The sequence below is a fragment of the Rhinoraja longicauda genome, chromosome 2, assembly GCF_053455715.1.
Source record: "Rhinoraja longicauda isolate Sanriku21f chromosome 2, sRhiLon1.1, whole genome shotgun sequence".
In the NCBI taxonomy this organism is placed as follows: Eukaryota; Metazoa; Chordata; class Chondrichthyes; order Rajiformes; family Arhynchobatidae; genus Rhinoraja; species Rhinoraja longicauda.
In genome coordinates this window covers 34,641,783-34,655,042 of record NC_135954.1, presented here as the reverse complement: position 1 = coordinate 34,655,042, position 13,260 = coordinate 34,641,783, and the positions used below count along the sequence as shown (strand labels likewise).

General features: G+C 44.3%; 1 protein-coding gene across 1 annotated transcript in view; it reads left to right on the top strand.

The window, feature by feature from the left end:
- The window catches only part of LOC144609354 (ATP-dependent translocase ABCB1-like), a 104,154-nt gene that overhangs the window by 44,753 nt on the left and 46,141 nt on the right, over positions 1–13,260 (top strand). The window contains exons 10-16 of the mRNA XM_078427806.1: positions 236–346; positions 1,140–1,265; positions 2,310–2,513; positions 6,165–6,335; positions 7,256–7,417; positions 7,858–8,010; positions 9,537–9,683. Of these exons, the coding sequence (XP_078283932.1) occupies positions 236–346; positions 1,140–1,265; positions 2,310–2,513; positions 6,165–6,335; positions 7,256–7,417; positions 7,858–8,010; positions 9,537–9,683 (1,074 nt within the window). The remainder of the gene's footprint in view (positions 1–235; positions 347–1,139; positions 1,266–2,309; positions 2,514–6,164; positions 6,336–7,255; positions 7,418–7,857; positions 8,011–9,536; positions 9,684–13,260) is intronic.

The window sequence follows — 13,260 nt, the reverse complement described above, 5'->3', positions numbered from 1 at the left end:
AAATCCATATTTTTGTCAAAACCATTGACCTCCCTTCCCACTCTCACTCTCGTTGGCTAAATATCAGTTTTTCTTGTGTCTCTCTCTGTGAAACTTCTTTGATCACACTTCCACTTTCCCATGCACCAGACATCTGCAACTCCTAACCACATGTACAGCTGCAATTGGAAATTTATATACTGCATTAATGGATATGATTATGTATAATTTTGCTGATATTTCTATCATAATTCAGGAACCATCGATTGATAGTTTTTCAGAAAGTGGACACAGACTCAGTCAAATTAAAGGAGATGTGGAATTTTCAAACGTGCATTTCAATTATCCATCACGACCTGATGTTAAGGTAGGACTCGAGTCATTCAGATAATAAGATTGTAGTGATAGACACAAGTGCTGGAGTAACTCAGTGTGTCAGGCAGCATCTCTGGAGATAAAGGATAGGTGATGTTTCAGGTTGGGATCCTTCTTCATACCTTCCTTCTGAAGAAGGGTCCCGACCCGAAACGTCATTGATCCTTTATTTCCAGAGATGCTACCTGATCCACTGAGTTACTCCAGCACTTTGTGTCTATTTTGGGTGTAAACTAGCATCTGCAGTTCTTTGTTTCTACATAAAATTTCAGACTCTGTTCCTCCAATAATAAGATAAAGTTGAACCTATTATATCTAAGATCTGCATTTACATTCGGTCATATTTACCTCCCTGAAAAACTTCAAGGCAGTTTATATTTTTGTGGAACTGTGATAATGTCTACGGATATTAAGTAATCCAATATGATTAAGGTTAGATCATTCTACCTATCGTAAGATTTAAAGATTAGTTAACTCTTCATTGCAATTAAACGTCAGTGCATCATCCAATGATTAAACTCAATAAATAGTTTATAATACACATGAAGGAAAATTACTTCAAAATTGGGAGAAGACACAATTAATAGCATTCTTTAGCATAAGCTTAAATTAAATTCAATTTCTGATAATGACATTATGTTTTTAACCAACTACCCTTTAAAAACATAAAATTAGAAATTTGCATGCCCCTAACTTTCAGAATAGAAGTAAAACATAATGACACAAAGCACTACATATTAAAGCCAAACCCAAATATCTTTTCCATATCTGTTATTTTGAGGTAGATATTGAAGGGTCTGAACTTGAAGATACAAAATGGCCAAACAGTTGCACTGGTTGGCAACAGTGGCTGTGGAAAGAGCACCACCATTCAGCTTCTGCAGAGATTATACGATCCTGAAGTTGGAATGGTAAGGCATTTACCAATGTTTGTCATGCTGTCAAAATATCATTGCAAAACATCATGTATTTTGGGGCAATAACGCTGAGAGAGGTGGGGTGGAGGGAGATTCCATGTATTGAAGTATTCTTGAGTGAATTAAATTCTTATGCATGTTGAGGAATTTTAAAAAAGCAGTAATTATCCATTTGAACCATGGAATTCATTTTTACAACTTCTTTGAGGCAGTTTATTGTAGTTTATAACCGAGGATATTGAAGCTTTAATTATTGGACATGTGTAACTTTAATATGTAGAAACTCCAATGTATTTGCTTCACACATATCCATAAAGTTCAGGCATTCTCCATGCAAGTTGGTTGCGTGGAATTGCTGCATTGTCTGAATGAATTGCTGCTACATTTAGGAAAAGAGTTGAAGATTATTGAAGCTTGAGGGAATGATTCAATACAAAGGAACGCGGAATGTAATAACTGCTAGAGAATAAACAATGACTTGAGTGTACTCAATCCTACCTGGCATTTGCACAGAGACATAGAGGTTTACAGCATGAAAACAGGTTATTTTGCCCAACTTGTCCATGTCTGAGTTAGTTCCATTAACCTGCATTTAGCCAATATCCCTTAAACTCTACCTATCTATAAATCTGTCTAAATATGTTTTGAAGATCATATATCTATCCGCTTCTATCGCTTCCTCTGCTAAATTATTCCAGATACATACTAACCTGAGTAGAAAAAGCTGCCCGCTGATTCCCACTTAAATCTCGCCCCTCTCACTTTAAGCTAAGGCCCTCTAGTATTAGAATCCTCTACTCTTTGGAAAAGACTGTGAGCATTCACATTATCCACATTGATCATGGTTTGGTATCTGAGAAGGCACAGTTAGGAATCCTTTCACAGTTAGGCTTATTCTTTCTTTTGATTCATCTATTATTTCATTTTAAACAATTTTTTCTCCCCCAGGTTATTCATTTCATGGTAATGGCTTTGCTTACAGAATTTTCCAAATCCCCGGTGTCCATAATTATTGATTTGCTGTATCATCTCCAATAGATAATGCTCGATGGACATGATATTCGATCCTTGAATGTTAGGCATCTCAGAGAATTTATTGGAGTCGTGAGCCAGGAGCCCAACCTCTTTGCCACCACAATAGCTGACAACATTCGCTATGGCTGTGAAGATGTCAGCATGACTGACATTGAAGAGGCTACCAAGGAAGCTAATGCCTATGAATTCATTATGAAATTGCCAGAGGTAAGTAATGATCTTACCGAAAAAGACACAAAGTGCTGGAGTAACTTAGCGAGTCAGGTAGTATGTCAGTAGAACATGGTCTACAAAATGGCGGCGCTACCATAGCAGCTGCGGCTTACCTGCGGTCCATTTGTCTTTGTGTTTTGTTGTTTTTTTGTGTCTTAATTGTCGATGTGATGTCGTGTGTTTGTGTACTATGTGTGGGTGTGGGGGGAACTGTAAAATTGTAAATATGTGTCCCTTCCGAACGGAGACCCGACCTTTGTTTTCTGGGTCGGGTCTCCGTTCCTGCTGCGGCCTACCATCGGCCCAACTCCTGGAGCTGGCGGCCTCCAGGGCTCTGGTTCGCAGAGCCCGCGGATCGGACTTACCATCAGCGGAGCCGGCCGTCTTCGGAGGCTGCGGGAGCGGCTGCGACTCGCCTTAGGCTCGGGCCGCGTGGATGCCGACATCGGGAGCTCCGGCAGCGGCAGCGTGTTTGCCCGCCCCGGATCGCGGGGCTTGGGTCGCGGACATTTCACCGTCCGGCGCGGCCTAAAATAGGCCGCGGGATTTTTCTCTGCTGGGCGGGGGCTTCAATGTCGGGAGCCATGACCGCCCCGACGTGCAGTAACAGCGGCAGGGTGTTCACCCGCCCCGGATCGCGGGGCTTGGGTCGGCCGGCTGCGGACCGTCCAGCGCGGCCTGCAACCACAACAACCTGACCGCGGGAGAAGACGGCAGGGGAAGGGAAAAGACATTGTGGCCTTCCATCACAGTGAGGAGAGGACTGGAGGAGACTCACTGTGATGGATGTTTCTTTGATGGATGTTTCTTTTTTTGTGTGTTTTTGGGGTTGTGTAATTTGCCTATTTTAATGCTTTATTGTGTAATCTGCCTATTTTAATGCTTTTATTGTTGGACTGTGGGTGACTGAATTTCGTCCAATTTTGATGACAAATAAAGCTATCTTGATAATCGGCGTGTCACCTGAAATGTCACCTATCCATGTTCTCCAGAGAGGTTGCCTGACCTGCTGAGCTTTGTACTCCAGAACTTTGAATCTTTTTTAGTAAAGCAGCATTTGTAATTCCTTGTTTGTACGTAATGATATTCCCTGCTCTGGGTTGCCATTGTAGTTTCTGCACCTCAAGAGGTTGATTTATATAAAGATACTTTGGTGAAGACAGTCACTCACAGGGACTGCTCTATAAAATAGCATCTTAAATAGATGGATCTGCTGGTCGAGATCCATTGATTCCACACCGCTGCATGTAGTATAACTGTTGTATGTAAAAATAAAATATTCATTTGTGACTTCTTACCTACCATTAAAATTGTCTCCTCAGATGAAGCAAAGCTACCTATTCTAGGCCTGATCTATCCTTCAGGAGATTAAGATCTCCTCTAAATGATGCTTTTCTTCCTACGTTCCAATTATATTTTCTTTTCTATCTGATTTAGTTTACTGCAGAGATACCTGCTCTTCGGCCCGCTGAATTTGCCCTGACCAGTGATCACCACGTACACTAACACTATCCTACACACTCGGAACAATTTATAATTCTTTTACCAATGTCAATTAACCTACACACCTGTATGTTTTTGGAGTGTGGGAGGAAATCGGAGCACCCGGAGAAAACCCACACGGTCATAGGGAGAACGTACAAACTCCGTACGGACAGCAACTGCAGTCGGGATTGAACCCGGGTCTCTGGCGCTGTAAGGCAGCCGCTCTACCACTGTGCCACCCCCATGTCACTGTGGCTGAGGAAATGTGTCTTTGCCTCCAATGCTTTTAGTGCATTCAAGTCAAGTCAAGTCAATTTTATTTGTCACATACACATACTCGATGTGCAGTGAAATGAAAGTGGCAGTGCCTGCGGGTTGTGCACAAAAAGAATTACAGTTACAGCATATAAATAAAGTTAATAAGTTACTAAACATAGCACAAAAAGTGTCGACAAAAATTTAGTCTCTGGGGTTATCAAAGTTGACAGTCCTGATGGCCTGTGGGAAGAAGCTCCGTCTCATCCTCTCCGTTTTCACAGCGTGACAGCGGAGGCGTTTGCCTGACCGTAGCATCTGGAACAGTCCGTTACTGGGGTGGCAGGGGTCCCTCATGATCTTGCTTGCTCTGGATCTGCACCTCCTGATGTATAGGTCCTGCAGGGGGACGAGTGTAGTTCCCATGGTGCGTTCTGCCGAACGCACTACTCTCTGCAGGGCCATCCTGTCCTGGGCAGAGCTGTTCCCAAACCAGACTGTAATGTTGCCGGACAGGATGCTCTCTACAGCCCCAGAGTAGAAGCAATGAAGGATCCTCAGCGACACTCTGAATTTCCTCAGTTGTCTAAGGTGGTAAAGACGCTGCTTAGCCTTACCCACCAGTGCGGCAATGTGCGTTGCCCACGTCAGATCCTCTGCGATGCGGACTCCCAAGTATTTGAAACTGCTCACCCTATCCACAATAGACCCATTTATCTCCAGTGGCGTGTACGTCCTTGGATGTTTAGCCCTTCTGAAGTCCACAATCAGCTCCTTTGTTTTAGTGACATTCAAGAGGAGGCTATTGTCCTGACACCAGAGTGCCAGATCAGCCACCTCCTCCCGGTAGGCCTTCTCATCGTTGTTGGAGATCCGGCCCACCACCACAGTGTCATCAGCAAACTTGATGATGGAGTTTGAGCTGAACCTGGCCCTACAGTCATGTGTGTACAGGGAGTACAGTAGGGGGCTAAGGACGCAGCCCTGGGGGGATCCTATGTTCAGGGTGAGGGAGCTAGATGTGTGTTCCCCCATCCTGACCACTTGGGGCCTGGCAGTGAGAAAGTCCAGGACCCAGGCACACAGAGGGGTGCTAAGCCCCAGTTCCAGCAGCTTCTCAACCAGTCTGCTGGGGACTATTGTGTTGAATGCTGAACTAAAGTCAATGAACAGCATCCTCACATAGCCCCCCTGGCTGTCCAGATGAGAGAGAGCGGTGTGTAGAACCTGGGAGACCGCATCACCCGTGGACTTGTTCGGACGGTATGCGAACTGTAGTGGGTCCATGTTGCGAGGAAGGAGGGCGCAGATGTGCTTCTTGACTAGCCTCTCCAAGCATTTCATGACAACCGAGGTGAGGGCCACCGGTCGGTAGTCATTTAAACACGCTGGAGAGGCATTCTTTGGCACCGGTACAATGATGGATCTTTTGAAGCATGCAGGGACCACGGACTTTGCCAAGGAGAGGTTGAATATTGTGGTGAGCACTGGAGCAAGCTGAGTAGCACAAGACTTTAGTACTCGCCCAGATATACCACCTGGGCCTCCAGCTTTCCTCGTGTTCACACGCGTCAGAGCCCACCTCACCTCATGCTCGGACACCGAGAATGTGTGCACATCCCCTGCGGTGGATCCCCCTCCAGCCTCGCTAGCCAGCGCCCCTTCGGTGCTGTTTTTAGACGGCGAGCTGGTGGTGTTACCCGTCTCAAACCGTGCGTAAAAAGAGTTCAGGTCACGCCTTTCTAATGTGAATATGCATTATTTGGGCTGATCACCATGAAAGGTGGAAGCCTTCAGGTAGCTGTTAGGTTCATGTGGGTTTTTAAAAGCTGATATGTTACATTTTGTTTATTAAAAAATCCATTGTTAACCTACTAAGAGCTCTAACCCTGCGTTTTGCTGCAGAAATTCAATACATTAGTTGGAGAAAGAGGCACTCAGCTCAGCGGAGGCCAGAAGCAAAGAATTGCCATTACACGTGCACTGGTTCGCAATCCCAAAATCCTGCTGCTGGATGAAGCAACGTCTGCATTAGACGCTGAGAGTGAAGCTACAGTCCAGGTTGCACTAGACAAGGTACTGATGGTCTCTCCACACTGGCATTGTGAGCCTGGTTGTGTTGCTGGAGGCTTGTTACAAAATAGTAAGTGTGGTTCACGTTTTCACTGTGAAAACAAAGTCATCTCTCCCTTCACCACCATCACTCTGCACAACCAATGCGCCACCTCACACCTGCTTTGCATCACGCTGGCGCCACACCACAGGGTTTCAGTCTCTGTGCCGCCTCTCGCACCACCCCACACTGCCAATGCCACAACTTCACACCATTGCTCTGCGTCACCATCCCGAGCTACCGCCCTACACCCCCATAATTTCCTTGCACAGACAGCACCCCATCACCACCCACACCACCCAGGGCCGTTTTTACAGCATTATGGGCCCCCGGGCAAAGCAGTGTACTGGGGCCCCTACCGTTCCTCTCCCCCACCCCCTTTCCCTACCAGCCCCCCCCCCCCTTCGTGCCGGCGAAAAGCACTTACCGAAAAGCACTTAGCGATGGACTTAGGGTGCTACATTGTTGCGAAAAGCACTTACAGATCACTGTGAGAAGCACTTAGGGACCGAAAATGTTGCGAAAAAAGCACTTATTGAACCTATATTTTTAAAGTAGTATTTATTTATTGCAAGTCACTTAACATACACAGATCAGCATGGGGCCCCTATGCTCGTGGGGCCCCGGGCAAGTGCCCATCAGGCCCATGCGTTAAGACGGCCCTGACACCACCACCATCCAGCACCACCAATATCCCGGGCCACAACTGTCCAACACCAGTACCCTACTATCCTCTGACACAGAGCAAGAATAATAGTTAATTGAACCAAAGAATTTAAGAAGTTGATACACAAGAGTGGAGTTTTTAGAATTAAGAAAAGAACACTGATATTCAGTTGGAAGCATCTCACAAACTTATGATATGTTCTATATTCACTCAAAGGTACGAAAAGGCTGCACTACAATAGTAATTGCTCATCGCCTGTCAACTGTTCAAAACGCAGACATCATTGCAGGATTGGCAGACGGTGTAATTGCAGAGCTGGGAACCCATGAACAACTGATGGAAACAAAGGGGATCTATTACAACCTGGTCACCACACAGGTACTACTGATGAAGGAATAATCAGTTTCATCTTAGGTAACTATTTAGTTGGGGGGGGGGGGGCACGGTGGCACAGCAGTAGAGTTGCTGCCTTACAGCGCCAGAGATCTGGGTTTGATCCTGATCCAGGTGCTGTCTGTACAGAGTTTGTATATTCTTCCCGTGACCACAAGGGTTTTCTCCGGGAGCTCCGGTTTCCTCCCACACTCCAAAGACGTACAGGTTTGTAGGTTGATTGGTTTTGGTAGAGTTATAAATTGTCCAAGTGTAAGGGATTGTGCCAGTTTGTGGCAATCGCTGGTCGGCGTGGACTCGTTTGCCTGAAGGGCCTGTTTCCGTGCTGTATCTCTAAACTAAACTATAAATCAAATCACACACATAGGTTTAATTTTACTAAAAGAAAAACTGTACACATATTAATATTTTTAATTTTATTTCAGACTTTTAAGCGTGAAAATGAAGATCAAGTGAGAAATGATGCTAAAACAGAAGCAGAAAGCACCAAAAAGATACTGCCTGGACAGTCCAAGCAAGTTAGTGTAAAAAAGGCAGAAACAGCTACAGAGAAGACAGATGCAATTGATGATGCACAGGTAGGATTCACATTAATGTTATCAATGAGAATATAATCTGCATTTTAAATGTATTTGGGTTTTAAACGTTGCATCAAAGGTACTTTGAGTGCATTGCTTGTTAATTCTCCCGTCAGTCCTCTTGCACAAAATAAATTATCATTCATTCTATTTTTATCCTATTGTAAACATTGATAAGATGAAGAGGTAAAGGAAGAGTTCAATGCTGTTTTTGATGATTCAATTTGGTAATATGTTAATTTGTATTATAGGTTTCAAACATTCATAATAATGCATAGTTATTAAAAGCATGAATCTCCTGCGTACAATTAGTTAGAACAGCATGAACCTGGGTTCAAATTCAACTTAACCCAACAATGCGTTAAAAAATGCTGCCTGCAAGGACTATGAGCTGGAAATTAGGGCTTACTGCCTTTATTACTAACAACAGTTCCGTGCATGATTGCTGACCACAAAACTGTTGATAGTAATAAAGGCAGAAAATTCTGGAAATACTGTAGATTTCAGCAGCATCTGTGGAAAGAGCATCAGATGTCATTGACCTATCATCCAGTGTGTTTATGTTTTTTCAATGGTACTTTATTGTCACATGTGCCAAGGTACAGTGAGATTTATTTTTCTATACAGATCAGTGCAACTATCACTATAAATAAGCACCTAGATACCTCTTAGATAAGCTCCTCAGATACAGCAGAGGTGTATAGCAGTACAACACTGAGACAGTATGCAGAGTCGCCAGTTTTTGATGCTATTTCCAGTTATTGTAAGTGCAGGGTTTTTAGACTGACCATAAAGGCCCATTGTCCAGATGGCATCACACGGTCGGCCTGGCCAAACCTAGCCGTGGTGTCCTTCACTGCTGCAGCCAGACTGCATCCACGCACTCGGCCTCTTGGAGTGTCGCCCGGCTCAGCCGAGCTCCAGGCTGTTGCAGGGCCTCCAGCAGCCCACTTCACCGTCAAGACACTGCACTACCTCCCACAGCCAGGCTACTTCCGGGCCCTCCATCCGATCCCCTCATCCCTGGACGGGCGAGCCAGTCCTGTTGACGGGTATGGACGAGGTACGTTGGGGGGCAATCTTCTGCCGTAAAGAGATGATCATCCACAGTTGCCGACTCCCTCCTCTTTGGCCTTCTGGGTGGGTTCTCGGTCCGTGGATTGGAGAGCTGGGCCTTCGAGGTGGGTCCATGGCGGGTGAGCCGGGCCTACTGGTGAGTCTGGCTGCAGCTTGTCACGGTTCTCCCACCGCACGGCGTTGCATTGGTTCTGCTGTTTATGATCCACCTCATTGATTCCATAAATTTTGCCATTTAACCCCATTGTTAATTATTGTAATATCTAATCGGTAAATTTGTGTAATTGATTCCCCGTCATCATGCAATGTGAAACCAGAATTACTGTTCATTGATTCCTCATCCTGAAGTTATGAATTAATTCTTACATTTTGAAATAACAAGGTATGAAAGGTGTATTTTGAAATGTTGTTCTATATCAGTATACATAATGAAATATTGTATTTTTCAGGATGAGGATCTACCCAACGTGTCCTTTTTTAGGGTCCTCAGGATGAACCAAAAGGAATGGCCTTATCTACTAATAGGAACATTCTGTGCTGTTATAAATGGGATCTTGCAGCCTGCCTTTGCCATAATTTTTTCAATGATTATCGGGGTAAGTTTACTATTGTTATAAAGGACACAAAGTGCTGGAGTAACTCAGTGGATCAGGCAGCATCTCCGGAAGAGGTGACATTTCGGGTTGAAACCCTTCATCAGACTGGGTGTGAAGAAGGATCCCGACCACCTATCCCTGCTCGCCAGGGATGCTGCCTGACCCACTGAGGTACTCCAGCACTTTGAGTCCTTTTGTGTAAACCAACATCTGCAGTTCCTTGTTTCTATGTTTTAACATTGTTTAATATGGTCTCTAATCCAAATATGTACAGTGACGTCCATAAGTTCATAAATTATAGGAGCAGAATTAGGCCGTTTGGCCCATCAAATCTACTCCTCCATTCAAGCATGGTTGATCTATCTTTCCCTCTCAACCGCATTCTCCTGCCTTCTCCCATAACCCCCGACACCCGAACTAATCACGAATCTATCAATCTGTGCCATAAAACTATCCATTGACTTGGCTTCCACAGCCTTCTGTGACATCCAGTGTTCCCTCAGATGCCACATCTGTGATTTTGGTTCCTTGTATCTGTCAAAAGCACTGTGACGGTCTCTTTCTCTTCAAACGTGCTTCGCCATAACTTAAGGGCAAGATAATTGAGCCGACTCCAGTCCTGCAAGGAGTACAGTGCAGGAATAAAGATCTCTCTCGGGCATCTTAACACCCTCCATCCCCCCACCCCCTGTCTACACTGGTTATGGATTGTGATAGCAAATGCTCCCTCATCGTGGTTGCAGTTCCGGCCTCCACCAACAGTCTCACAGCGGATTTGCACCGATACAACCTACCTCCCCGTCCCCCTCCACTATGACCATTTACCAAGCACCCTTCCCATCCTCTCCACCCATTATCCATCTCAATTTCTAGCCTGCCCTTCACAGTCGTCTTGGTCGAAGCAAGGGCGGCACGGTAGCGCAGCGGTAGAGTTGCTGCTTTACAGCGAATGCAGCGCCGGAGACTCAGGTTCGATCCTGACTACGGGTGCTGCACTGTAAGGAGTTTGTACGTTCTCCCCGTGACCTGCGTGGGTTTTCTCCGAGATCTTCGGTTTCCTCCCACACTCCAAAGACGTACAGGTATGTAGGTTAATTGGCTGGGTAAATGTAAAAATTATCCCTAGTGGGTGTAGGATAGTGTTAATGTACGGGGATCACTGGGCGGCACGGACTTGGAGGGCCGAAAAGGCCTGTTTCCGGCTGTATATATATGATATGATATGATATGACATGCATAAAGAATTTTAAAAATGAGGGCGCTTTACAGAAACAATGGAATTTATAATATGAAGTGAGAAAATGACAAATGAATTAAAGAAATACTTGGCGTCCACCTTCACAGAGTCATGCAAAATCTGGTAGATGAATGAAGAGAATCAAGGGTCTGGTGAGAAAGTGACCATTTCAGAAATATTCACAGGGGTGCCAGGGAGGGAGTGTAGCAAAGATTTCCTGAACAATGCCAAGAATGGCAGGTTCGCTGTTTGAGGAGAAATTGAGTAAACTATGACTATATTCCCCAGAGTTTAGCAAAATAAGAAAAGATCACATCAGAACTTACAAAATTTTGGAAAGGGCTTGACAGTTTCGATGCAGAGAAGATGTTTCATCTGGCTGAGGAGCCCAGCATTAGGGGCAGAGTTTGAAAATAAGATGAAGGCCATTTTAGGACTGAGATGAGATTTTTTTTCACTCAGGGTTGTGAACTTTTGGATTTCTACATCTTGGATCTGCTATAAAGGCTCAGTCATTGTGTTCATTCATATCACAAATCTTCAAATTTCCTCTTGTACAAGTCAGTGTCGAGGTCGTTGTCTTTGTTGATGATCTTGTGAAGGGTAGCCAATCTGAGCATCTGGCGTCTGGTTTCAAGGGAGTCCCAGTTTAATTCGGTGAGCATTTTGGTTACACTGGATTGTCGTCTGAAATCGCCATACACAAACCGGGCTGCTCTTTGTTGAACATTTTGAAGAAAATCTTCATTTTTCTTGATACGGGGGTTCCAAGCAGCAGAGGGACTATTGTTTGGCGCAAATTTTATTTAACAGATTTGGAACAAAGGTGGAAGTTTCTCTGGACGAAGTTGAGCATCTTCGCGGCTTTGTTTGCAGCATAATGTGACTGCTTATCCCACTTCAGGTTGTTTTGTATAAAGGCAACAAGATATTTGTCTTTGGTGACTTCCTGTAAGGTTTGGTCAAGGATAGAATACGTTGCCGATCCTGGTTTACGTTTCCTGGACACCCTCAACACTTTACATTTTGATGCATTAAAACTCATGCCCCATGCTTTGGACCAATTAACAAGGCTTGTGAGGTCAGACTGAAACGAAGTTTCATCTTCTTCAGAATTGATGGCTTTATATATGTTGCAGTTGTCTGCAAACAGTCTTGTGGTAGATTTAACAACTTCAATAATGTTATTTATGAATAGGTTAAAAAGGTGCAGGCCCAATACAGTGCCCTGAGGGACACCACTCAGGACTGGTTTCCATGTTGATGCTCAACCGTTGACTATAACCCTCTGGAGACGGTCAGTGAGAAAAGCTTTGATCCACAGAAGTGTTTTGTTCCTAATACCGTAATACTTGAGCTTCAGCAATAAACGCTGGTGGGGCACAACATCAAATGCCTTACTGAAGTCCAGGATGGCGATGTCAGTCGTCTGGTGATTAGTATGGTTTGAAGTCAAGTAATGAAGAGTTGCAATCAATTGTGTATCACAGGATCTGGATTTTCTAAAAAGCATGTTGAGCATTAGTGAGAGTGTTTTGTGATATCAGGAATTTCATAATCTGGCTGTCAATGACGTGTTCCATTAGTTTACAACAGACGCACGTCAATGAAATGGGATGGTAGTTAACTGGGTCGGACTTACAGCCTTTCTTATAGATGGGAGAAATATTTGTTCTCTTCCAGTCGTCAAGCAATGTGCTTTGGTCCAAACTCTGTTTAAAGATGAACTGCAGGGCAGGTTCTAACTCAGCTGAAGCAATCTTCAGGGTAACATTTGGTAATTCGTCTGGTCCAGCAGCCTTGTTTGTTTGAAGCGAGGCAAGCAATTTCTCGACACCATCAACAGTGATCTCCAAGTCTGGCACATCTGGATATGGACTGGTTGGTAATGAGGGAAGGTTTAGGTCTTCATTTAAGAAAACACTTTGAAATTGGTCAGCGAGTTTGTCAGCTTTGTATTGGTCGTCTACAAATATCTCATTTCCAATCTTCAGTGTCTGAATGCCAACATTGTCTTTTCTACAAGATCTTATGTAGTTCCAGAATTTCTTTGTGTCATCAGCAGAAGACAGGTTAGCAACATACTCTCTGCTAGCTTTACGAAGTTCCTTGTCAACCATATTATGGATTTTCTTGAATTGGTTCCAGTGTTGTTGTTCACCGTGCTTTACGGCCTTCAAATAATAGCGCTCCTTTTTTCTACTAAGTCTTTTGGGTTTCTGTGTAAACCAAGGTGGACGTTGCTTGCCTTTTACTTGGTTGCTTGGAACATGTTTCTTAACCAAATGTATGATCGCATTGTTAAAAGTGCACCAGTTTTCATTAACAGTCTTGTCCTCC